The 26,133-nt window shown below is 33.8% G+C and overlaps 4 protein-coding genes across 4 annotated transcripts in view; all 4 read left to right on the top strand.

The window, feature by feature from the left end:
• Nucleotides 1-3,699: 3,699 nt before the first annotated feature.
• On the top strand, nucleotides 3,700-4,661 carry LOC105436221. Its single transcript, XM_011661383.2, has 3 exons — nucleotides 3,700-3,875; nucleotides 3,984-4,046; nucleotides 4,307-4,661. The coding sequence occupies exons 1-3, from the start codon at nucleotides 3,798-3,800 to the stop codon at nucleotides 4,496-4,498; spliced, it is 333 nt and encodes a 110-aa protein (XP_011659685.2). The 5' UTR covers nucleotides 3,700-3,797; the 3' UTR covers nucleotides 4,499-4,661.
• A 1,393-nt stretch (nucleotides 4,662-6,054) lies between these two features.
• On the top strand, nucleotides 6,055-9,182 carry LOC101212387 (nuclear pore complex protein NUP35). The gene is made up of 4 exons (XM_004141608.3): nucleotides 6,055-6,302; nucleotides 6,687-7,286; nucleotides 8,007-8,118; nucleotides 8,632-9,182. Exons 2-4 carry the CDS (start codon nucleotides 6,712-6,714, stop codon nucleotides 8,935-8,937), a joined length of 993 nt encoding a protein of 330 aa, XP_004141656.1. The 5' UTR covers nucleotides 6,055-6,302; nucleotides 6,687-6,711; the 3' UTR covers nucleotides 8,938-9,182.
• Nucleotides 9,183-9,333: 151 nt separating this feature from the next.
• Nucleotides 9,334-13,111, top strand: LOC101203562 (CASP-like protein 3A1). The gene is made up of 3 exons (XM_011661384.2): nucleotides 9,334-10,412; nucleotides 11,343-11,478; nucleotides 12,539-13,111. Exons 1-3 carry the CDS (start codon nucleotides 10,114-10,116, stop codon nucleotides 12,752-12,754), a joined length of 651 nt encoding a protein of 216 aa, XP_011659686.1. The 5' UTR covers nucleotides 9,334-10,113; the 3' UTR covers nucleotides 12,755-13,111.
• Nucleotides 13,112-18,341: 5,230 nt separating this feature from the next.
• Nucleotides 18,342-26,133, top strand: part of LOC101212145 (DNA-directed RNA polymerase III subunit 2) — a 38,755-nt gene continuing 30,963 nt past the window's right edge. Inside the window, exons 1-4 of the mRNA XM_004141607.3 lie at nucleotides 18,342-18,480; nucleotides 18,625-18,742; nucleotides 18,891-19,012; nucleotides 25,610-25,702. Of these exons, the coding sequence (XP_004141655.2) occupies nucleotides 18,449-18,480; nucleotides 18,625-18,742; nucleotides 18,891-19,012; nucleotides 25,610-25,702 (365 nt within the window). The 5' untranslated portion in view covers nucleotides 18,342-18,448. The remainder of the gene's footprint in view (nucleotides 18,481-18,624; nucleotides 18,743-18,890; nucleotides 19,013-25,609; nucleotides 25,703-26,133) is intronic.

Here is a 26,133-nt window from a genome sequence, read left to right on the forward strand (position 1 = left end):
TGGCCAAATTGCACATGAAGAACTCATTAAGCTTTCACTAAAATTCACGACTTCTTTCTTTCCCTTTATTTATTAATTATTAACAATTTTCGTTTTGTTGGGTTAGGCATTCAAAAAAGATATATGCAATATTGTTTTATTTTTATGATTAGATAAAATATAAAATAATTAATTTGGTGGCATTTCATTTCAAAATTCTTTTCATTCTTTATAGTCACATGCACATGGGGGTTTAAAAGGACAAATACCAAGGCAGCCACTAGAGAGAGCATTGTTTTCAGAGTCCCCATATCCCATTCCATTTCGTACCACTTTTTATTACCATCGTATCCTCTACGTACCATCCACATGGACCGCAACTGTGTCTCCAAAGTTTACACAATTCAATGAACCATATACTATATATAATATAAATTTAATTTAAAGTTTTACTTATCTTCAACCCTATTATTCCTACCACATTACACTTTACTTTACGTATATTTGATGTGGTCGATTCTTTCTCCAAATTTCTTTTATTTTTAACTTTAATGGTGTACCAGTGATTAATAAGGTTTTATGAAATTATTGTTCCTCTATTCATCTCATTTTAGTTTATGATTTGTTTTGCAACTCTTGTGTCTTTCAACATGTTTTTGTCATCTTTTTATATATATAGCAGGAGAATTCCTGACATACAAAAATTTAATTAAGCATGCTTAAGTTTGATATGACTTAACTAGTAAATTTCAACTCTCTTAAGTCTTTTTTAATCATGCTTTTATGTTCCTTCAAATGTGATATATTTTCATGCATGTTTCCAACCTAGAACTCAAGTAGTATGACACAAATGATCTTGAGAATTTCACATGACTCAAGTAACTATCATATATGTTGATTCTATTACCTCTTTTGAAATACCAACATTTTCAATATAATATATTATGGAAATTACCTTTAACAATCCTAAAATATTTGCATGGGTGTGGGTAGAGAGATTTATAAACGGTAGATTTCGATAGTTAGTACACTCAAATGCTAAACTCTTGATGAACAGATTTATAGAATAATAACATTTATCTAACCTGTAAAATGATATTAAAAATAGATTATGTGTCTATAGATATCAAGATTGATCATATTTTATTATATTGAAATGAAACACTATTTTAATTCATCAATTGAATGAATAGATAGACAAACCAACAAATTTTAAGATGGATAATTCATATTTCATGAATGATTAACGTTTCATTTAACTTCATATAAATTGCAGTAAACCAGTTGGAGAAACACTTGTGAGTTGAGGATATTATAAAGTTAATTAAGCTGTTGGCCTTCAAATTTAAACTCGGTGCTTATTTCCCATCCATTTTTGCATCTTATTAATTTTTTTATAGCATATAATTAGTATGAAATGATAGTTTTAGAAATAATAATTAAGTATATAGCAATATATTTTTTTAAAAAAATTAAATATAACAAAGTCTATCAATAATAGTTTTATATCTTTGATAGACTCTGGTAGTTTTTTAGTGATAGAGAGACTTTGATGATTTTGCTATATTTGATTTTTTTAAAAAATATTGTTATATATTTAATTATTTTGAATATAATTGTTATATTTGTAACTGTCCCTATTTTACTTGAAGGAAACTTAGGTTTATTTGTTTTCATTGTCACGTCTCTCTCGTACTTACATCACAAAAACTCTATCTCCTGAAAGGGTACGTTATATTGAAATTAAAGGATAACTTTGTCATTTCACTCCACGTTATTCAAATGGAAGTACAAAATAGTTGAAGTGTGATGTTTGAGTGGCTAACATTTATCATATGAACTTTCACAGTTTGATCAGTGGATTAATTATATTAAATAAAACCATTTTTAATATATCCTTATTGTATTAAAAATTAAAAAGACAACATATCTAATATGGTGGAAGTAAAAGTAATTTATTTGTCATTTTGTGGGAGTAATTTAGGATCATTTCTACAATTTATAAGTTACAAATTAAATTATGTGATATTCCTCTCTTGTTTTCATCCCCTTTTCACATGTGATTATACACCTACCCGGCCTCTCCTTTTATTATTGTTGTTTTCTTCATCTCCATCGCTCTCTTATCTTTTTTTGTTTTATTTTATATATTATTCAAATTAATTCTCATTTACAAATTAAAATTCTTAGTTTATAAATTTAAATCAATAGTGAAACTAGAAAGAAAGAAAGAAAGTAGTTTTTTTTTATAAATAAAACTTGCTAACGATTCATGTGTTTTTAATTAGAAGTATAAAAAGCAGGTCTAGGGTACATTTTATTTGCCATATAGTTTGAAAATTTCTTTGATAGTCTTTTAAATATTCAAAGCTATGGCACTTGTAGTCTTTTAAGAACTTGAAATTAGTTCGTTGGTAGTAAAGATGGACATATTTAATTGACTAATTTAAATTAATTTTTTACTAATTGGTCCGATAGATAAATAGAATATTAACATCTCATCTAAAAAATTACTTTATGAGAAAAATCAAATTCAAACCTAGAAAAGCTTAGATGTGTGACTCTTAAGATTTTTAACCATAAAATAAAAATTAAATTCAAATACAAAAAAAGATAAAAGTGTTGGTATTAAAAGTCTATTATTTAAGTAAACGATTAAAGGACTTGGATGGAGGCTATACGTTCGAAGGTTAAATCTGCAAAACAAAAACTCATTAGTAGTATGGTTGAGTTGTAGATCTCGTTTTCTTTAAAACATTTTGCAACTCTGCTCGATATGCAAATAGTTTTAAAATCGCCTCATCATCTCCGGTATTAAACAATCTTAACTTTGTTCATCGATCGAAGTTGCACCAGAATCGAACGGAAAACTAACACTCCAATAGATACTTGCTCCAAATTATTCACGAGTTAAAAAACATAACAAAATAGAATACGAGAGAATAATAGTTTTTTTCTTCTAATGATCTGAAATGAGAATTGAAGTGGATATGTATATATATAATGAAGGGAATGTAAAGTTGGTATATATTAACATGTCAAGTGAAACGTTTCAACAATCCAAAATTAATTATGAGAAACAGTTCAACAGTCCAAAATTGTTTGTAAAAAATGGCAACAGTCAAGATTTATTTTAGCAAAATGATAAGTGTATCATTATTTTATTCTACCACATGACCACACGTTACCTCGGCGCGCATGTGTGAAGATATTGACAAGAGCACATTTATGTATCTCCCTATCTTCTCACCCTCTATAAACTTGGGTACCCCGGGTTCGTTCTAAACCAACAACTTAAGTATGAGTATATTTTGGGGGAGCTTTCACTTAACTTTCTAAGCAAGGTACGAATCTATTTTTGAATAGAATAATAATATTTAAACAATTTTTTGATGAAGAGTAACATTTACCCTACTTTTCAGTTGTGGAGTAAATTTATGTAACTAAACTTGAGCCTGAAGAGAGATCAATAGTTGAGGAAATGTGTGACCAATATAATGATTCAAAGCATTATATTGGTTGAAAATTTGTGCATCTCCCACGAGAAAGGACTGAAAGAGGACAATAATAACATATCGAGGTTACTTTTGTTAAGAGCCTCAAAGTTTTGAAGGTGAGTTTAATTAAGTCAAAAGAGCCCGTGAACTTTGCCAAAAAGGATTGAAAGTGTTGGGTATAAATTTGGTTAGCCACTGAATCAAAATATTATATTGCTGTAAAGCAAAGCCTTAGGTTTGTGCAGTAGCAAATATTAATGGGCTGCTGCTGTTGCTGCTGCTGCTGCAAAGTTTCTAGCTTTTCATCTTTGGCTTATAATTATGGCTAAGCCTAATGTCTGTTGCTCCATTGAATTGGAGCCCAAAACCTTGAACCAAGGCCAACTCCACAAGGCTAGGGTCAGTCATCAACCCATTACAATAACAAAACGAACCCAAACCCTTATTTGTCCTAGCTTATTTTAATATTTTTTTTCTTTTTTCTTTTTTGGGTTTTGGTTTTTTCAGGAAGTGGCTGCTGATGTTGTTCAGAAACTGGAGCACAGTGAAGCTACTCTTGTATTGATTGATGTATGTGTTTCTCTTACCAACGATATATCTAATCTAATTGAAATATTATTGTTTTCTTATTTATGGTACGTAGGGTTTGGAAATGTTGAAATTATTTTTGTAATGTTGGAGAGCATTAGTCATATATATGTGGTTTTACGTTTTTAGATATGATTTTCTTAGAAGATAAAGATATATGGATACATACAATGTTAATAGAAATATAGTAATCGTTTAATTTGAATGTGTATAATTAATTTTGTGTGTTATTGAGAGGTTAGATGGTAGAAAGGTTGAGACCGATGAAGTGTATGTTTGAAAGAAGAGGAGGAGGAGGAGGAGGAGGAGGAGGAGGATCATTGAGAGAATTTGAGGAAGAAAGAAAAAGATGTCAGTGCTCTTACGTTTCTACTGATCAATCCCCAAATAAAGTGCTGGAGTTGCTCAAGGAACCCCTTTCAGCTCCATTTTGAAGCTTTTTAACTTCTAATTTAATTACATCTCAAGTGGTATGTAAATGTAACGAATGTTTTTGATTTTTTTAATTGCATTTGGTATATCATCACTACTTTATGTAAGTTGTAATGAATAATTCTCAGTTGATTAATTAATTTAATTGTCTCGTTGGGTAACATATATATGTAGACTACATGCACCAATATGTTTTCAAAATTTGTAGTGAGAACACTACAAAATATGTAAATGAAGAAACAACCATAAAGTAGCATTAGACACTAAATTTCAATTTTTTTTAATTAATTAATTTTATTTTTAGTTGTTCTGTTCTATAGAGTTTAAATAGTTGGTTAATTTTTATTTTTAAAAAACTTATTTCGATACCATGTAATTTTGATAAAATCGAATTAACTGTGAAAGACTATAGTTAATATATATTCAAGTTATTGAATATTTGAAAATATAGGAATTAAAGATACAAAATTCATTCGAATGAAATAGATTTTAAGTTGGGATTAAATTTTGGGACAATTTTAAAAATAGCAAAATAAATTAAAATTTTGTATTCTATCACTATAACATCGATATGATTTGCTATATGTTGTAAATATTTTATAAAATCTACTGTTTTTAAAATTTTAATTTGGATCTAATTGCACAAAAGATTTTTTATGCTTTCAGTTTTTTCCACGATTTTAAACTAATATAAGAATTAGAAACATGATTTTTCAAATTTTAGAATGAAAATAACGGTGTACGTGTCGAAGGGCCGGGTGTCGTATTCGTCTCCCTATGTCGTTTGAGTATATGAGTGTCATTCGAGTTCCACTTCCAATACCATCTACCCTAAGTAAGTTATACTTGTATATTTAATTAATTAATTATATATGTATATATATATATTAAAAAAAAGTGGTTTAGTTCGGTTTTAGAACCAGTTTATATTTACACACAAATTGAATTGAACCACATGCATTCAATTTTTGGTTCGATTTTGATTTGGTTGCGGTTCAGTTTATCTATATGTTTGATTTTGAACTATTTTTTAACACCCATGGTAGAAGATGACAATCAAAATGTAATCAAATGATTATCTCAAAATGTTAACTAAAATTGAAAAAAAAAAAAGGATAATCATATGACAACCGGAATATAATAATCAAATTATATGTCAGTATTTTATTTTATGGTTAAACTTTCTATGACCATTTCTAGAGTGACAATGAGATTATCAACAATGTTACATATATTACAAAAATGGTTGATAATAATTGACAGAGAAAAAATATAAAGTCATTAGATATCGATTTTATCATTTACAATTAAATAACAATCAATTAAATTAAATATCAATAAACGATAAATATGTATCATTAACAAAGGGATAACAAGGAAATAAGATGACAATAAGATAACAATGGTATGGTAATATTTGTTAATTAGTTATTTCTGCAAATTTTGAAACGTTAGGTTATGAACTCAATTTCCATTTTATCAAAAATTTCGTTGTTGTCACCAAAAAAAAAAAACTTAAAATATGAATATTGAAATTAAAGCAATTTAATTTCGAGTGTGGGGTTCAAATAATATCACGAATCACGCTGTCAAACCGTATTCCCCACCGGAGGGAGTTGGGGTTTAGGGTTTCAAACTTTCAATTTTCAACCTTCTAAACCTTTTTAGGTCTTTTGTCGTCCACTTTGGGCGTCTCTGTTCCAAAATACTTTGGAGAGGGAAAAATCAAATTCCCAAGTCTCCTCGCCTCTCTAATTCTCTAATCCAATCGATCAGTTCGAAGCAGAGTTCGACCATTTTCTCAAGGTGATTCTCCTAATCTCTCCTCCATTTTCTCATTGCCTTTTCCAAGTTTTCTGCATTTCGTATACTTGAACTCCACTTTTGTGTTATTTGAACAATTGAATTAATATTTCCCAGCGGCTATGGACTTTTCGACCCAGTTGAACTATATAGTGTTTTAGCTGATCTATTGTTTCTTGATTTATTATAAAGTTCTAGATTGCTTCCTCAGAATTCGTATTTATTGGGTTTGTTCTGGAACCTTGATTCTCCCAACCCCCCCTGCATCTGTTAGTTCTTTAATCGAGCTCACACAGACTGTTTGGCGGTTTAATTATTAGAACTTAAACGTTCGTTTTTTCAAATTTGTTTTGTCGAAGGGAAATTTCATTTTATGTTCCTATGCAGTTGAGATATATCTTTCTTTGAAATCATGAATACCACTGTGCATAGAACTCCCAATTCTGGGAGCCGGTCATTGTTCTACCAAGATTTAGCATCTCCTGTTACGACGCGGAAAGGAAAATTTTCAACTCCAGGCCAGGCAGCTGCTGTTTCTGCTTTATGGCGGGAGAATTTTGGAAACTCAGATCTTCCTCCTCCTCCAGTTTTCACTTTGGAAGACCGCTCGGTTTCAGATTTTTCTCCCGAGTCTGGGATTCCTGATTATCCTGTTTCCCCAGAAACTAAATCAGACCCCAGGACCCCTATCCGAAGGCATGACTTCTCTTCGCCGACAAAAAACAAGTCAAATGCCAGCACTTCTTATACACCAATCAGTGGACAACAAAGCCGTCAGGGATCGGCTGGCTTTAGTTGGTGGTCAACATCGAAAGGTGGTGGGAGCGAGCAAGAAGATAAGGGAAAAAGTTCACCAGTCGAAGGTGTTATTCAACCTGGTGCATTAATCACACTTCCAACCCCGAGGGAAGTTGCCAGACCGGAGGTGCAAAGGAATTGCTTGCCTTTAGCAAAACTCAATGAAGAGGAATGGGTTACTGTCTATGGGTGAGTTCTTTATTTCCTTTCTTCCTTCTCACATCATCGTTAGCTGTGGTTTTTATCTTTGAATTTGAATGATTCATTTACCATCTTTGAGTTTTGCCTTATTGATTACATTTTTTTAATCTACATATTAAACAGCTAACCAATTTTCTTTTGAGTCATCTTAAAGTTCCCTAATCACGTTGTGGACGATCAAAGTGGTTTTCGTATGTATGATATGGTTTATGCAGCCTTGCCTTGTCATTTCTCTCAGATGAATCTTTCTCTTACATGCACCCACATTTCATTCCTGCACGCAAAAACATGCTCGCATATTGAATGTTGCTTCAAAATCAATTTGATATTAAACATCTTCAATTTGGAAGCGTTTTAAGCCTGTTCTTATAGCTTGCTTTCCTTCTTGTCGAAATGAATGAGCATGCGTCATTTGTTTGACATGGAAGGAAGTACCCTAGCTGCTTAGGTTTACCTCAGTGGCAATGCTGTGGTAATTTATTGCAGGCTGCATTTATATTAGTTTTGATACGGGATTACTTGAACAAGATTTATTCTATAGATTAACAACGGTGCCCTTGAGTTCTAAAGTGAGGTTGGTTTTGATAGAAGCAATTTAAATTGTTAGTGTTGAGTATTTGATAAGAAGCGATTCTGTTACTGATTCCAAATGTTATTTATTAATTATATTATTTATTAATTATATTATTTGTTGTTCTCTTTCTTCAGATTTTCCCCTGCTGATACAAATCTAGTTTTGAGGGAGTTTGAAAAATGCGGTGAGATCTTAAAACACCTTCCTGGTCCAAGAGACGCTAATTGGATGCACATTCTTTATCAGGTACCAATGCATCTCTGTTTCCTAGCTTTATTTGACTGGTTTTCTTGGTTTTATGTTCTTTTTGTTTTAGATTCTTCCAGTCAATCTGTTATTGTAAATCGGAATGGCTTTGTTGCTAGTTGTTAAATTTTGAAATCTTGTTAATTATGTATCAATTATTGTGAAAATAACAGCACAACATGTATTCATGGATGCTAGGAAAGGCATTAGGTTTGAAGTTCGTCATTGTTGTTTTTAGTTCAACGATATGGGGGTGGTGATACAAACATCTACCGTTTGGTTAGGGTTTAATTGATACCTATTGCATGTTTTGTTTGAATATTAACCTCATCAATCAAATTAATGCTTCATAATCAAGTCAAGACTTGACACTTTGACCAGTCGAAAGATACATATTACGTTGGGTATATGTAACTCATATAATATTCGTTTATGAGCAGGAAGACGCTATATTTCAACCTCTTAGAAATACTATTTACGTTATGAACATGTTTAATTTTGTTTCTGGTGCAGAACCGATCTGATGCTCAAAAGGCTCTCAATAAAAATGGTATTCAAATTAATGGGGTGCTAATTGTTGGTGTGAAACCAGTGGACCCAATGCATCGGCAAGCACTAGAAGAAAGATTAAACAATCCAGGATTCATGGTTATCCCACCGGTATCATCTCGAACCTCAGAACTCCTTGCAACGAGAGGACCCATGCGTCCCTACAATCTTCAAAATGGTTACACTAGTGCACGGCACTCAGGAGGTGCCATAGCTTCACCATCGAAATCATTAGTATCTAAGGTCATGGATTTGATGTTTGGAGTCTAAGCTCCTCCTCTGTGGCAAGAAATTCCTTGAAATTTGAGAGCTTACACATTGATTTGACGTGATGTTATGGACTCCTATAACTGTGTGCAATGTTCACACTTCACCGTCCATCTTGATCTTTTGATTGTTTTTCCTGATTCTTACTCAAAATGAGACAGAAGGACATGAACATGATGCTAGAACATTTTTTGTTCCCTTGAAAACCAAACAAATATGAGAACCAGGTATATAAGTATATTTCCACTTCCCACCCTTTGAACTCTCCTCTTGCTGAACTTTTACAATAGGTTGAAATAACTCATTTCAAGCATGTGGGGTAACTTTGAGTTATTATAAATTATTAATGCATGCTACAACTCAACATTGTTACATGAGCAAATTTATTTGAGAAAATACTTATAATATTATAAAGAAAATTACTTGGATGTATACTATTATTTATGTGTAACTCATTCAAGAATCAAATTATCAATTGTCAAGTGACAAGTTTGAGATGATAGAAATATTGGAGTATTGGAGTATTGGAGATCATAGAAATATTGGAGTATTCAAGGAAACATGATTTCTAAATATATAAAAAGGAATTGCAGAAAGAAATAGATGAAGGAGAAGAAGATCAAAAAGTGTTATAGTGAAGTAGAGAGAATCAAGTGCTCAAATAGAGAAGATAGAGGAATCGAGTAGAGAGAGTATTGAGTCGGTTGTTTATTATCATTTTAGTAAATTTACTTGAAAACGATGTAAGCATATTGCTAAAAGACTTGAGTTTTCTTAAGAACGATGTAAGCATATTGCTAAAAGACTTGAGTTTTCAAAAGGTAAGCTCATTTAGACTCTCAAAATTGACCATCTGTTCCAAGAAAAACCTTTTTGCAATCGGTCTTTACTCTTTTCTTGCTTCTCAGTTGAATTATTTGTTTATTTCATAATATTTCTCTGTATTCTTCTTTCTTTTTCAAACCGACCGCCTGCGCTCTACTTCACCCAAAACCGATGAGAAACGTTGGCCGACCGACTACACTTACTTATTTATTTTTAATGCCTATTTATAAACTTTCTCCGCGAAAACACTCAGTCCCTCACGCTGGTCGTTAACTAAGACATAATCCTCTCTCCCTCACGCACTCAGAGACTCAGAAAGAATCTCACCGGAAAGATACGCCTGAAATTTTCTGAATGACTGGTGAACGAAAAATGCCGCCGGCGCCAGAGGCAGAAGTGCAGCTACCAGAGACGACTAAGGTGGCGGCTATCTCGTCCGAGAGCGGCAGGATCAGTAGACCGATGGAACCACCGGACCGAAGCTTCGACCGCCTGAGAGCCGATTTGTGTCAGTTCGCACTGAGGCTGGTTTGCATTGCCACGTCCACGACGACAGTGGCGTTGATGGTTACCGCCAAGGATTCTACCACTGTTACCATTTACGGATTTGAATTTCCCGTTCAATCGAAGTGGTCGTTCTCAGACGCATTCGAGTAAGTTACCGTTTGTAGTGTTTCTAGTTTAAGCCCTGGATGTTTTGGTGACTGAGTCAGTGGTTGTCTTGTAAAAAGAAAAACAGTTCAGGGGAGGAGCTGTGAGATCCATTAGTTCAATGGGTATGGTCTTTGGAGGAATGGTGCTCCCCTGTAACTATAATCACCGTTAAACTTTTAATTTCTTGTTCGTTCTCTTCTTCTTCAACTTTGAAATACCTTTTGGAAATCACAACGGATCCCAATAGGCAGAATTGGAAGACGAAATGATGAGGCTCGTGTTTTCTGTCGGCTTAAGGAGGAAACATCTTATTGCTATGTTTTTTCATTTCTTAACTTGCTCTCTTGGCCCCCAAACAGAGTATTATTTAGTCCTGATTGTTTCCGATTGTTTTTTTTCAAAGAAAAACCATCACTCGTTAGCCTGCTTTAGAAAAATGCACTTTCTAGCTTACAGTTGATTTAGTCGCTTTTCTTCCGTTGGAATGTTGACAAATCTGCGCTCCTTCGAATATGAACAATGGAATCTGAAAAACCCTCTTCATCCACGTTTCATGGCTTGGTCTGAAATGAACCCGTGAAACCACCCGATTCCTGCTTTCCCCAAAATATTCCCCATTTCACGTTTGTCTTCTTCTGGGTCTGTTGTGACCCTCCATACAAAAGTTTGACCAACTAACTGACTATTGCTTAATGGGTTTGTCTTTCTTTATTATTCTTAGTGCATCCAATCGCGCCACGGTCACCGTAATGGGTTCTTTTTATAAAAGAAAAATTATTAAAGGGTAATAATAAGAATAAAAGAGTTTGTTCCATTTGTTTGTAGTTCATTATTATTAAAATGAACTTGCGCGTTGGGATTCTGGGGGTGTTTTTCAACGAGTTGAAAATGAAAGTAGTTGATTCCCCGTGAGTTTATGATGAGTGTAGGTACCTTGTTGGAGTTTCAGGGGCTGTCGCTGCCTACTCTTTGCTGCAGCTGCTTGTCACTGTTTCTATGCTCGCTAGGAGGTCCCCAGTGCTTAGCTCCAGAAGTCAAGCCTGGCTCATTTTCGCTGTTGATCTGGTAATTATTCTGTTCACTAGCTCATGGAAATGGTAGCATGTCGACTAAAAGAATTTCAGGGAGAAATATTTTGTTTTTTTTTGCCCTGTTTTTTTAATTAATTTATTTAATTTAAGGATAGATGTTGGTTGAAGTATCAATAGGATTAATACCTTAACTCATATGCCTAAGCTTTTGAATTTAGTGGTAAGTTAATATTGTATCAATATAAGTTCTGTATTCTAACTTCCACTTTCTTCTCAATTTATACTGCACACATCAGCTTAATCAAGTTCTATAGTTCCCACCAATTTTAAGTACTAGCCATCTTTCCGGTTAATTAACAGTGAGAGAACTTTAGATAATTAATACGTTTGAGTTGATAGTTGTTTACTTGTTATTTTAGATAAATAGTTATTGAAAATGATGAGGTGCATATTCGACTGTATTTGTAGCTCACCCAAGTGTGCCAACTACTACTTGATAAACTTTTCTTTTCTATTGTTTTCAATAGTCTTTTTCTTTTTGCAATTGATGAGGATTCCAGCACTAAGTATTGCTCATTAGTTATTTATTATATTTTCTTGCTAGGCTATAAATTGTCACTTTGAAAATATTGGGCTAGAGGAGTTCGCTTGTCCATGACTAATAAAGATCACTTTTATGTCTTATTAACCTGTATATTTGTGCGGCCCTACGACGGAACAATTTCTTAATTTTCACAACTCCCTAGATTTTTTCTGCTCCACTCATAGCTTCAAACTCTCCTTTTTAAAGTCATGATAGTTGTTTAGAAGTTGATATATTGTTATCCGTATTCATGTTTGTGCTTCATAGCTTTAGAGTTGTAATAGCTAATATAAAGCTTTTGAAATCTTAATGAAATAAATTTTTGTTAATGGTAGGGCTCTCAACTTAGAGACGTACTTCTTGTGCTGAGCCATGAATTTGGCGTAATATTTTCTATCTTCTATTAGATCAATTAGTATTTAAACATTGTAGGATTAGATAGATGTGTTGTGACCTGTGAAATTAGTCAAGGAGAGCATGTTATTTCAAATTTCGGTTGTGTTGGTTGCAGGCCTTGGCATATGCATTGATGAGTGCTGGATCAGCTGCAGCTGGGATCTCAAATCTGAATCGTACTGGCATTCAACACACAGCTCTGCCTAACTTCTGTAAGCCATTACAACGCTTCTGTAACCATGTCGCCATCTCTATTGCCTTCACATTCTTTACATGTTGCTTGCTCACCACTTCTGCCATACAATATGTTATTTGGCTCTCCAAAAACTAAACCCCCTCATGAAAAACAAACAACTTGCTATCTCTGTGAAAAATATGACGTTCATTTCTGTTCCTTCAAGTCCCTTGAACGATCCATAAATCAAAAGGAACTTCTATGGTATAATGCATTGGAGTAGAGATGCCCATTTGACTCAGTGGTGGGGAATACCGGATTAGACTACAAATTGGGGGGTTCTATTCCCACTCGGTGTCCATCCCTGCCTCGAATATATATATATATTATTATAAGGTTTTAATTGTATATTTATATAATATTATTACTGTTCTTATTAATAATACTAAGTAGAGAATTGTTGTAATATTTAATCTTAATTTTGGGAAATTAAGAAGAACCATTTTAATAATACTAGATAACATTAACGCACTTATGAAAATAAAATAAGAAACATGTGGTTCTCTTGATTATTTTTGTTTAATACAAATTGAAATTGGGTTACACTTTTTTTTAGAGAACTCAACAAAATGGAGTTCAGAGTAACAATAATTTAATTTTTTAAATAAAATAATTTTTTTATAAAAAAAAGTTAAAATTTTGACACTTTTATATAATAATAATAATAATATATATATATATATATATATATATATATATATATATATATATATATATATATATATATATATATATATATATATAAATAAACTGAAATAAACTAACTAAACACACGGAAAAAAACTATTATTTGTTTTGCTTAACCAATGAACTGCTTTACAAATGCATTAAAACAATAATTTTCGAAGAAATTTAATTCGTAGAGTGGAGTTGAATTAAGTTATGTTGTATTTTTGTTAATTTGAAACTGCAAGAGGCTACATGAGTTAGAGAGTTGAATTTAGCCAATAATATTTAATTGAACCAAAATAATTAACTTGATCTAACGGTTATGATGAAAATATGTGTCATTATCACAATTCGTCAATTTATGTTTTCAATTTTAGTTTAAAACACATGTCAATATTTTTTTTAATTAGTTCCAAATTCAATTGTTTATACTTCTAAATGATGTGGTAATTCGAGCACTAATTTGTGATTGCTCTAAAAATTTCCTATTCAACGAGTAAAAAGAAGGCAAAATGTATGTTATGGTGGACTATTTATTTACGACAAGAAATATTTTTGAAAAATTAAAAAAACAATAAGAATGGTAGGATTATCAAATGTATGGCCTTAATTTAAAAATAAACTAATTATCAAATTAGAATAGTTAGAGAATTGATATAAACTTGACCAAAAAAAGTAATTTTATAGACCCAGGTTACCACAAATTAGAAAAAAATAATAGAATAAAATCAAAAATTGATATTATATTAATAAAGTAATTTTAGTTTTCCCTAGAATGAAATATTATGGGATTTTGTAAAAATAAAAACTATTTACTTTTTCCTAAAATGAAATAAATGAAATATTATGGAATTTTGTAAAAATAAAAATGATTTATTTATTTCATTGATTTATTTTTTCCTAAAATGAAATAAATGAAATATTATGAAATTTTGTAAAAGTAAAAATGATTTATTTTTTCCTAAAGTAAAATAAATGAAATATTATGGAATTTTGTAAAAGTAAAAATGATTTACTTTTTCCTAAAATGAATGAATTTACTTAAAACAAATTAATTTATTTTTTCCTAAAATGAGTTAAAAAGAAAATTTTATTTATTTATTTATTTTAAAAATGAGTCAAGGAGAATTTATTAATTCTCTTTTTTTCTTAAGAAGAAAAATGAATACAAAAAAGTCAAATGTGGTATTATTAAAGTGATTTTCCTTTTTGTTTCTTAATAATAAATATTATTATAAAAAATTCTCTTTTTTTTTTTTAAGAAAATGATAAAAATGTGTAGGGTAAAATTAGGTGGCTACATATATTACATCATAGACGAAACATAATACTTTTTTTTTTCGTGCAACTCAACTTAAAATAAACTATCCTTTTTATAACATAGAGATCAAGTCGTAGTTCAACTGAGTTCATGTATTTATTTTTGCAATTCACCTTTTAAGCTATTATGAACTATAAGCATCATACAGCTTAGGATCTCGCGATAAGGAGCTTTGCATGTTTAACAACTCATATTTTTATCAAGAAATTGTTCACCTTCTTCATTTGTAGTCATGGCTTCACCGTCAAGAAACCTTATGTATTTATGTCAACAGACAACTTTCTCTTCATGCATGATGGGGCACGACTGTGAATCTTCTCATCGTTCTTTTCTTTATGAAATGGTTTTGCTTTCAAAGTTTTTATCTCTCTTTCATGTTGATCATTTGTCATCTTTAGACGATCAAAAGTGGATGTTGAAGGTTGATTTTTCTTCGATGTGAGATACTTAGCCTTTTGAAAGCTGAAGTTCTAGTGAAAGTAGACGTTGGACATTAGTTTTCTTCTTCTTTCATGACCAAACTCAATCTTTGAAAGACTGAAAATCGAGTAGTTGAAGATTTGCTACGATTAAAGACATAAGTCATTTGCTTAATTTTATTTGAATTGTCGACTTCTTCAGAAGATGCATAACTGTTGTTGACTTTCGTTATACTGCCAGCATGACATGCTGTGACTACTAATACTTCCGTCGAATGATCATCAAGGAAACTTCTTGAGAGAAATTATGTTAAAGTTATTGACGTCGAGGTAGGAGGAAGTCATCGTTTTTTTCTTTGATAAAATTAGACTTTCCCATCTTCTTGTTTCGTTTCTCCTTATTTTTATGGGAGATGCTTTTAACAACTCATTTTGAAAGAATTTGGTTGTCTTCCTTTTCGACGAGTCACGACTATTCATCCTTCATCGTCATTTTCAACAGGCTCTTCTTTGTTTTGGGAGTTTGTCGTCATGTTCCTTTGTTGGTATTAGACAATTATAGGTTTGAAAGTCCCGAATTGAATTAAGTTTTTCATTTGATTATAAAGTTGTGTTAATTGTGGAACACTTGAAATCATCTCGACCGCAAACATGATTCGTCTCAACTAATTCATCAATATCTAGCTTGATCTTCTTTTCACGAGCTAACTTTATAATCAACTCCTTCAACATAAAACCCTTTCCAACAGGGTGACTAGCGACCCGATAGTACTTATAGTATTTAGGATCATATACTTTTCCTGCTTGTTCTGGTCGTTTGCATCATGATAATTGAATAAGTTGCTTTTCTATCAGTTGGTCTAACATGTATGCAACATTAGAATTGAAAATTTGATAAACTTTTTTTTTGTATTTCTTATGAGTTGGGCATCGTGTTTCCTCGCCATCATGCTTTCCTTCAATGTTTATTTCTTTTCTTTTAGAGAAATATTTCAAAAGAGTTGCATGAACAACCATAGACTCATTTGTAATTTTTTTAGTGTCATCAATTTCATTTTTGTCACTCCTCTTTTTTTAAACCAAGAAATCTTTTACTCCTTTGTTGGTGATACTCGGCTCCATATCATGGGCACGAGTTGCCAAATCTTCAAACATGCAAGGTTTTATTCTCATAAAGATATTTATGAGTTCTCAATGCATATCTTGGGTGCACATCTCTACTTGAGACAGTTATGTGAGCTTGTCTTTACAATCAAGGCTTAGTGCTCTCCATCGATTTATGTAGTCGACGACTAGCTCCCCCTTTCACTGTTTGGTGTTTGTCAACTCCATCATGATGAGATACGTTGGATGCTGTAGAAGCGGTTGAGAAAGTCTCTCTCAAGTTGCTCTCAACTATCAATGGATTCAGACTTCAGGTCGACGTACCAATCGAAGGTGTTTCCTTTAAGAGTTTGAACGAACTGTTTTACCAACAAATCTCCTCGCGTACCAGCAGTTTCACATTTTCGATGAAATGAGCAACATGTTGTTTTAGGTTGCCCTTTTGCATCAAATTGTTGGAACTTTGGTGGTTGGTATCCATTCGATATTCTAAGATTGTCAATCATCTTCGTATACGGCTTGGAATCAAGAGAACGTTTGAGTAGGTCCACCATATTGAGTTTTGATGGAATTTGCAATCATCACTTGCAACAGCTGAACAAATAGTGATGCAATTGAGGTTGAATTTTGTGGTTGATTTTCTTGTATAACTGTCTTTTCGTTGTCAGTATTCTTGATAGTATGTGTATGACTTGAATGAGCAGTATCACGATGCTCGATGTGATTCTCGAGAGATGAATCTCATAATCCCTTTCTTCAATGACTTTCACGAGCATGCTGATATTCTTTTCAAACTCAACCATTATGTCTTCACTTGTATCCACGCCAGTCACCATAACCGACATTATATTTGGATGAGGAATCTCCTCATTTAAGCATTCATAGGATGAAATTTGTTCGTCAATCACAATATTTTCTTTTATTATAATTCCACCTTTTGGTGGCTTGAACAATTGTTCCCAAATGTTCTTTGCAACCTCAAATGATGACATTTTCTCAGATGATTTAGTGTTCCTTAAGCGGCTGCAAGTATTTGGCTGCTTATTGATGTCGCTTAGAGCTTTGGAAGTGCTGTCTTAAGATGTCATGATTTCTTTAGATGTTCGTCAAAAGATAAATAGATGAAAGGTAGAGATGATCTCACCGGGTGTGCTAAACTGTTCACACGAGATTTCAAAGAAATGTAATTCGTTGAATTGAACTTTGTATATTGATGAATATTATGAATACAATGTCTAGTATTTACTAATTTGATGATTTCTCTCGAATACAAGTTAAAAGCTTATAATTTCTTGATCGTCTTCAGGATGTTGTATTTGCAAGTTTATTCGAGCTTCAATCTTCTGAATTTTCAAGAAAGTTTGATATTCAAAGTCTTCAATACTTCAGAAGATGGTGATCTCAAAGTTTATTAGAACTTACACGCCTTTAGAGCTTTATAGAAGTTTGGATATTCAATTAGCTTAAATATTTAAGAGCTTGAATTATTCCTTCAACGAATATCGCCCAAATAAACGTCAAAGATCTAAATTTATAGAAAAATTTCATGGGCTTTAGGTGGGCTTGGGATAATTTGCTTGGTAGGTTTTGGCTTGAGCCCATTTACCTATTGAGCTTGAGCCCATTTGACTGTTGGATTTGGGTTGGGTCCATTAACCTTTTTAAACCCAATTTTTAATATATAGGGCATGAATTGAGTAAGGTATGATAAAACTTAATATAAGTGATAGATCTAAACGATTATTTATCAAGATTCGAACAATCGTGTACCAATACCCTTTAGATTTGGTACAAGATCGTGTATCAAAATTGTTTAGATATTGATATAAGTAGTACTAATATCCAAACGACCAATTGTCTATCCACAAAGATATACCAATATCACTGTTATCCCATATAGATAAGTGATAGATTCAAATTAACGTTTACCAATATATGAATGATCGTGTACCAATATCTAAATGATCGTATAAACGATCTTTAGACTATATTATACGATCGTTTAAATTACATGTGTGTGATTAATCGCAGGTTATTTTTGCTTTTCCATGCCGTGTGTTTGTGGGCTTGTGAGTTTTTTTTTTTAATATACATTTTAAATATTTTCATGTTTTTTCTATTTTAAAAAATATTATTATAAATAAACTAAAAATGTAGTTGGAATGACTTAGAAAAAGAGAATGGCGCCGTAATCCATATTCTCGACTAGCAAAAGGTTTAGGGAAGGTTTTAGCTCGCACCGAAACCAGTTTCGGAATCAATTACAATCTTAGAACCATGGTTGTGAAGCTCCCAGAAGACGCTTCGAAGTAAAGTCATCCACATTTTCTCATTATCTTCGTCTCTCTGTTTTCCGTCTCTCTGTTTTCTTTTGGGTGTATAGTTGTTAAATTGCAGTTTTCCACCATTGTTAATTACTGACCAGTTATTAGCCAACTTGAAAAAAACTGCAGGAATGAGAAGCTAGGTGACAATTCTAATCCAATCGATTCTGACATTGATAAGCAATTCATAGGCCTTCCTATCAAGTCAGCCGTCGATAAGTTTCAACTTCTTCCTGAATTTTTGAAGGTGTAAATCATCACTCTGTTATTGTTTGTTACGATTATCAGTTTAATATGCAGAAGACACTATAACAGTATATATTACTATGCGTTTGTTTAAATTTTAGCCTATAATTGGTTATTAATACTCATAGTGTTGACCCATCTGGTTGTAGGTAAGAGGTCTGGTCAAGCAACACTTGGATTCGTTTAACTACTTCGTGAATACAGAGATAAAAAAGATAGTCAAGGCCAACGATCGCATTGAATCCAGTACTGATCCGAGTATTTATCTTAGGTACACGTTTTTTCATTTTATATAACCGTCCTTTTGTTAAATACATGGGAGAATATTTTATATCCGAGTATTCTTTTTTTTTTTTTTGGAAAATATTATTTTTTCATTTTATGTAACCGTCCTCTCGTGGAAAATCTGCTGTTTTCTCTCAAACCACAATTCAGCCAGAGGAGCTGTAGACAAATTTAACCATATTAGTCTAGGCTCTTTGAATTGACAGGCTTTTATCTTTCCTGGCCGTTAGAAGATACCTCTTGATTCAACTCCTATTCAGTTGTCAATCGAGCTTTTATTGAATGGTTCTGTAAAGGGATTTGCCCTCTAGTTACTGTGTTTTTTTGTATGTTTGTTTAGTTTCGTCTTGTTTCTTTTGGCTTTAATGAGCTGCATCCTTGAGTTATTTAGCTTGCGATTATCTTGTTCCAACATGATGAGGGTGCTAAGGGGTGTCAATCTAGTTGGTGCGTCTCCTGATCCATAGGCTTCATAGATTATGCTCTTTGTATAATTCTCTTGTACCATAAGCATTGGTCTCATTTCATATTATTTAAAAAGAGGTTGGTTTCCTTTTCAAAAAAAAGAAAAAACTTTGGTATTAGAGTTTGGATTCTTTTTTCTAGACATTTGGTATGATGAGTGTTTATTATAGTCAACGGGGACGTAATGAAGGGTTTCCTTTTCAATTCTATGATTGAGGAATTTCTTCCGCCTCCTCCTTCCTCCCCGACAACCAGTCCCCTTTGGCCACCTCCAAATATTTCAGAATGGAGCTTATGTGGCTGATTGCTGGTGTAATGCTACTCATTCTTGGAATTTGGGCCTTAGAAGAAATATGCTCGACAATGAGATTGTCAATGCGGCCTCAGCTTTAGAAATTCTTCACTCTTGGGCCCCCACTGAAAGGAATGATAGTCTTAAATGGATTCCTAACATGAATGGCAATTTCACTACAAAATCTACTTTTCTTAACTTAACTAAGAGATCCCCCAACATTGCCGTCCCCTTGATTCGTCAGATTTGGAAGAATAAAATCCCGAAGAAGGTGAAGTTTTTCTTATGGTCGCTTGCTTACAGAAGCCTCAACACCCATGAGAAACTACAAAAAAAAATCCAGAACACATTGCTTAGCCCCTCGATGTGTTGCCTATGCGCTAAAGATGAGGAAACTTTGGATCACTTATTCCTACATTGTCCCTTCACAAGAAAAGCTTGGAACACGCTGTTTGGTATTTTCGACTTGGAGTTTTGCCTTCCTAGCAAGATTGATAGATGGATGATGGAAGGTCTTAATATTAGAGGTTACAGCCCTAAAGGAAACATCTTATGGAAATGTGCGTCGCGTTCCCTTTTGTGGAGCATTTGGAAAGAAAGGAATAGCAGAATTTTTGAAGATAGATTTAATTCTTTTGATTCTTTTTGAACTGTGGTTCAACACACAGCCTCTTGGTGGAGTACGAAGTACACCAAACACTTTTGTAATTATAGCCTTTCTATGATTTTCAACAATTGGAAGGCCATTATGTCCTAGCTCTTTAGCTTCTTCCGGGGAGGGCCCTCTTGTCCCTCGCCCTTAGGATGTTCTGTTTTGTTATATGAATATACTTGTCTCTTATAAAAAAAAAGAATGGAGGTTTTTAGCTGCAAAATCAACCAATCTCACTATTGTATTTGGAAGGAAAATGAAAGCTGTATCATTGAAGATGTGGAAGCCAACAAAACACCATCACTTACCAATGATCAACTCCGATGGACTCAAAATGCCATTGTTGAACTCCTTAATTCTCCAGTTGAACGCTTCTTCCAAATGCTAGCTGGCATTGTGACGGAATCCAATTGGTATGAATTTACTTCTTATCTACTGAATATAGAACGGGATCGTTCTACGATTACAATATGAAGACGCTCTCTTCTATTACCCTCTCTCTCAAGGATGAACAGAGAAATACACTACTCAAGATAAAACCTAACTAACTTTCCCGCGCACTTCCCTTTTCTTTATATTCACAATCTCCGTAACTACTCCTCCCTTCCTAACCCTCACGTGCTAAATAGGTGCACGTCTAACCTTCTGCAATTCTTTTACTAACTCTTTTGCAATGAAATTATGTGTGGCTCCACAATCAATTAGTACTATAATTTCTTTTCCTTGTAGTAACCCTTTTACCTTCATCGTACGTGGATTGGATAATCCTACTATTGAATTAATGGATAACTCCACCACCAGACTCTCTTCTGCCACTTCAAGGTTATTCAATTCACCTTGATCAATGCCTCCTTCAACAATTTCATACTCATCACCTTCACCTTTCATCACAATCATTCGTAACTCCCTCTGTTCTTTCATCTTGCATTTGTGGTCGTGTGAATACTTTTCATTGCAGCGAAAACACAATCCTTTCTCTTTCCTAGACTGGAATTCAGCGTCAGACAATCGCTTCGTCGGTCCTTCCTTTCGTACCTCCTCTTTAGAGGTTCCTCGCAATGTAATAGTTCTCATCGGCCAATTTCCTCCTCCTTTATTTTCTCCCGTATTTGCATTGGTATTAGCTTTAGCAATACTATATGAACTTACTGTCTTTTCTCCAGAATACCCGGGCAATTTTGCTTCCCGACGTATGTCCTCTCTTTTCTCCACATTCTGTGCGATTCGCATCATCTGTGCCAACCCTGACATAAAGGTTTCTTCCACCACTTTTTCCGGAAGATCCGACAGAGGTGCCACCCATTTATCGAATAGATTTCGATATTCATCCACAGTCGTCGTCTGTTGAATTCGCAAAAATCTACCCATACAATGATCCTTCTCTCCCAGACAAGAATCGCACCAACAACCTCTCCTTCATATTCACCCAATCTATTAATTTTTCTCGTTCTTCTTGAGAACGATACCAGTTCAATGCTGGTCCTTCGAAATTGATTGTCGACACAGTCATTCTCTCATATTCGGTAAGTTTATGAATGTTAAAATACCTCTCTGCACGAAATAACCCGGAGTTCGGATCATCTCCATTGAATATCAGCATTTCCACTTTTTTGAATTTGTTGCGATCTTACTGCTATTGTCATATGCTTTCTTCTCTTCTTTTCTTGTTTCGACTTCCTTGGTTGTCGATCCTTCGCCTTCGATCGTGTTCTTCGCCGTGGAATTACGCATCAACAACTCGGATAACTTCTCACTCATCACAAAACGGTCCTGTGCTGCCGATTCCATGATATGTAACATCCTTTGGTTCTGCTTCTCCATGTTTTTTGATATTTTAGTCAGCGTCTTTTCGATCGCTGGTATCTTACTCATCTCCTTCTTGATGCTCTGTATTTCCTGGTCATACGACTACACCTTCTTTTCAAATCGAGTTTGCACCATCTTTGTTTGCTTATCTCGAGATCAATGCTTTGATACCAATTTGATGGAATCCATTTGGTATGAATTTACTTCTTATCTACTGAATATAGAACGAGATCGTTCTACGATTACAATATGAAGACGTTCTCTTTTGTTACCCTCTCTCAAGGATGAACAGAGAAATACACTACTCAAGATAAAACCTAACTAACTTTCCCTCCCACTCCCCTTTTCTTTATATTCACAATCTCCGTAACTACTCCTCCCTTCCTAACACCCTCACGTGCTAAACAGATGCACGTCTAACTAACTACTACTTAATCACGTGCTAAACAGGTGCACGTCTAACCAACTTCTAACTTTATTATTTCTATTTTTTCCTCCTACTGTACTTATACACTATCGGGGGTCTATCACGTTGATAGAGGCCGGCTGAAAGTCTCTCAGTTTCATGCAAAATATGGATGGATCCGTAGCTGCGACTTATGGTCTTATTCAGGAGGACACTTCATCATAAGTGCCTACTCCACAGAATACCAATAAGGTTGGTGGTTCTTCTGTAAGATGCTGATTTAATTTGTAGAAAAGGTGAACTACACCAGTTGGTTCCCAGGAAACTCATCAAAGACCTTCCCTCAATTTCCGGTGAACATACCTAGTTGCGTAGAGATGGTCAAGTCCTATAGCTCCAACATTCCGGCTACAAAACCCAGAAAAAAGGATCCCAACTTCCTTTTCAATAAAAAAGAAATCCATCAAGTTTCTGACCATCCTTCCCTCCATAAAGACAAGCAATGGCTAATTAAGAATCATGAAGCGGTCAAGGTAGACTTTGATAACCTATGGATTATTACAGAACTTTTTGCATTAGATGATTGGAGGTTGATCTGCGAAGCAGTTGGAAAAGCTTTCCCAAACCAGAATCGTTATAAATCCCCTCTAGAATGATAATGCCCTCGTTAGCTTCGACAAAGTTTCAATCAAAGACTTCATTGGAAAGGGAGTGAAATGGTAGGCCCAGGGTAACTTCCATCTCAAATTTGAAATGTGGAATCCTTTGCGACACAGTAGGCCACTTGTGATAAAAGGTCATGGGGGCTGGATCAAAATCAAGAATCTTCCATTGGATTTATGGCAAAGAAGCACCTTCGAAGCTATAGGAGATCATTTTGGAGATGCACCTCCTGATCCATGGTTACATATGCCCATTGTATAATTCTCTTGTACTATGAGCTTTTGTCTCATTATTATTATATTAATAAAGAGGGTGTCTCTTTTTTTTTTTAAAAATACTAAAAGCAAAATAAGAAAAAGACAAAGTCATCCAAACAAACTAAACAAAGATGAACCTAGACAAAACATATGGGAAAACGACCAATAAACGATCACAAAGTAGAAACAACGAAAGAACCAAAGCAACAATATTATGTTTGGCCTTGTATTTGTGGTTCTTGTATTAAAAATAGGAGCCTAGTATAATGGTTATTATTTTTGCTTCTTGGATATGATGAGAGTACTAAGGGGGTGCCAACCTAGTTGAGATGTTGGGTGCGTCTGTTGATCCTTCCTCCATTACTCTTTGCATAACCCTCATGTACATTGAGATTTGTCTCTTTATTTTTCTATTTTTCTATTTTTCTATTTTTCAATATTAATTATAGTGAGACTTGTTTCCTATATAAAAAATTCATTTGAGAAGCATCTTGCTGAGGCTATAGACTCTCCTTTCAGTGTCAGTAGTGAAGATTCAGTGGGTTTCCTAAGGGATTTTGATCATAAAATTTCCTCAGAGATAGAAGGGGCTGACCTTACTGCACTATTTAATGAAACTGTCATCCCCCCTTTAAAGTTCCCTCGGAATTGCTTAAGGACCTGCTATCTTTAGTCAATGATGGTGGCATAATTCTGGTATAAGGGGTCAGCTCGCTATTTTCAGAACTCCAATCCATACTCTCCTTCCTCTCATTTGGAAAGTTTTTGATTCTAAAGCCCACAAACGTTTATTTAAAGCCTTGTGGAAGTCAAATAGCCCCTGGAGAGTTAGTATTCTGATTTGGGTCATGATTTTTGGATTCCTTAACAGTGTTGATATTCTGCAAAGTAGGCTTCCAACAAGAGTTTACTACTCTCTGTTTGTCCTTTTTGCTTGAAGGCCAATGAAACTCTACTCCATCTCTTTTTTGCTAAGCCTCTTCTCTTCCTTCTGCTGGAATAGATTCTTCTCCATTTTCAATATTGCTTGGGTTTTTTATGGCTCCCTTTGTTCCTCGGTTCTCCTAGTCGGCCCATCCTTTTTTTAGAAAGAAATAATTGGAGCTTGATTCACCATTTAGTGTAAACAGAATTTTTTTTGAAGGTTTTCCAATTGATCATGAAACTTTTTTTTTTTTTAACACAATGTTGGCCCAATTGATCATGAAACGTTCACACAGGAAGATATTAAAGGCACATACCTTCAGGCTCTAGTCACTTTTTTGGTTCAATAATCGGTTGCATTGGAATTTGTATAGCGAAACTTGTGTGGTTTGAAGGTTGCAAATAAAGAGATCGGCTTTCAAGTCTCTTAAAACACTTAATTCAGAACTAGTACTCTCCCAAGAATCAAAGAAGAAGTTGGGCTCAAGAAACTTTTCCAATCAGTTGAACAATTTTTGATTTTTAGCCGTTTTTGTGGTTTTATCTTAGTTCATTCAACAAGGCTGTTTGTTGTTCTCTTGGTGTTCCCACTTCACTTTTCACTTTTCACTTTTCACTCTTCACTCATCTCGAAGTTTATTGTGAGAAGTTGTCAGCTTACTTTGGGTTCCTTTTGACATCTGGTTTAATCAATTACTTTGTACCTTTTGACATCTGGTTTTATCAATTAGTTTACATTCTAGATTTCTTTTGTGGTTCCAGGGTAGAGGATTTTGTTTAGCTCATTGTTATTGTTGAGTTTGATTTAGCTATTGTTTAATATCTGTTTTAGCCCTTTTGCTTATGTATAATTCTCTTGTACTTTGAGCGTTAGTCTCTCTTATTATTATTATTAATAAAGAGGCGAGTCTCCGTTTCAAAAAAAAAATTTAACTATCCTTTTGCACAGTGAGTCATCAAGTTATAACAGCCCTATTCACTTCTCTGTTCATTTTTGGATATATTATTTTATTCTAATGTCCTTGTGGTTTACAGTCAAGTTTATTCTTCCTAGACTCCGGGCATTGCTGAATAGTTTTCAAAGGTTCGAACTGAGCCGTTCTTCTCAATTTTTGCAGGTTTTTGGATGTGAGAATAGGTGAGCCTTCTGTGACGGTGAATGCTGTCAGTGAAACTATCAATCCTCACATGTGCCGCTTATCTGATCTAACGTATGATTCCTCTGTGGTTATTGTTTCCATTTAGTTATGCATCTGCATTGATTTCTAAAATACTTATGAGTGACTGTGACTATCCACACCTGTTCTAGTATTTCAAAATTTCAATTGTATCTACATTGTACATTGTAATAGGCTGGATCTTGTTCTCTTTGTTGCAATAGGCTAGTTTTAGTTGGGTATGATGTTTTGGTGCCAAGGGGGTGTCAACTTAGTTGAGATGTCCGGGTGCACCTTTTGATCCATGTTCTTCTTTCGCTAGTTTAGACTTTTTCATTTAGCTCTTTGTATAATCCTATTGCACACTGAGTTCTTATTAGTAATAAAAAACTGTCTCCGTTTCAGAAAATTGTATCTACATTGTCCATCATGCTAACTGAACTAAGTTGATACTGTATTCTGCTGTAGTTAATTCATTGATCATA

The sequence above is a fragment of the Cucumis sativus genome, chromosome 7 (assembly GCF_000004075.3).
Source record: "Cucumis sativus cultivar 9930 chromosome 7, Cucumber_9930_V3, whole genome shotgun sequence".
NCBI classification, from domain to species: domain Eukaryota; kingdom Viridiplantae; phylum Streptophyta; class Magnoliopsida; order Cucurbitales; family Cucurbitaceae; genus Cucumis; species Cucumis sativus.

Bases quoted from the DNA above. Each gene is read 5' to 3' on its own strand.
- LOC101203562 (XM_011661384.2), top strand. From the start codon at position 10,114: ATGACTGGTGAACGAAAAATGCCGCCGGCGCCAGAGGCAGAAGTGCAG. The intron at 10,413-11,342 runs GTAAGTTACCGT...TGATGAGTGTAG, and splicing joins TCGTTCTCAGACGCATTCGA to GTACCTTGTTGGAGTTTCAG. The intron at 11,479-12,538 runs GTAATTATTCTG...TGTTGGTTGCAG, and splicing joins TCATTTTCGCTGTTGATCTG to GCCTTGGCATATGCATTGAT.
- LOC101212387 (XM_004141608.3), top strand. From the start codon at position 6,712: ATGAATACCACTGTGCATAGAACTCCCAATTCTGGGAGCCGGTCATTG. The intron at 7,287-8,006 runs GTGAGTTCTTTA...CTCTTTCTTCAG, and splicing joins GAATGGGTTACTGTCTATGG to ATTTTCCCCTGCTGATACAA. The intron at 8,119-8,631 runs GTACCAATGCAT...TTTCTGGTGCAG, and splicing joins GGATGCACATTCTTTATCAG to AACCGATCTGATGCTCAAAA.
- LOC105436221 (XM_011661383.2), top strand. From the start codon at position 3,798: ATGGCTAAGCCTAATGTCTGTTGCTCCATTGAATTGGAGCCCAAAACC. The intron at 3,876-3,983 runs GTCAGTCATCAA...TGGTTTTTTCAG, and splicing joins GCCAACTCCACAAGGCTAGG to GAAGTGGCTGCTGATGTTGT. The intron at 4,047-4,306 runs GTATGTGTTTCT...TTGAGAGGTTAG, and splicing joins CTACTCTTGTATTGATTGAT to ATGGTAGAAAGGTTGAGACC.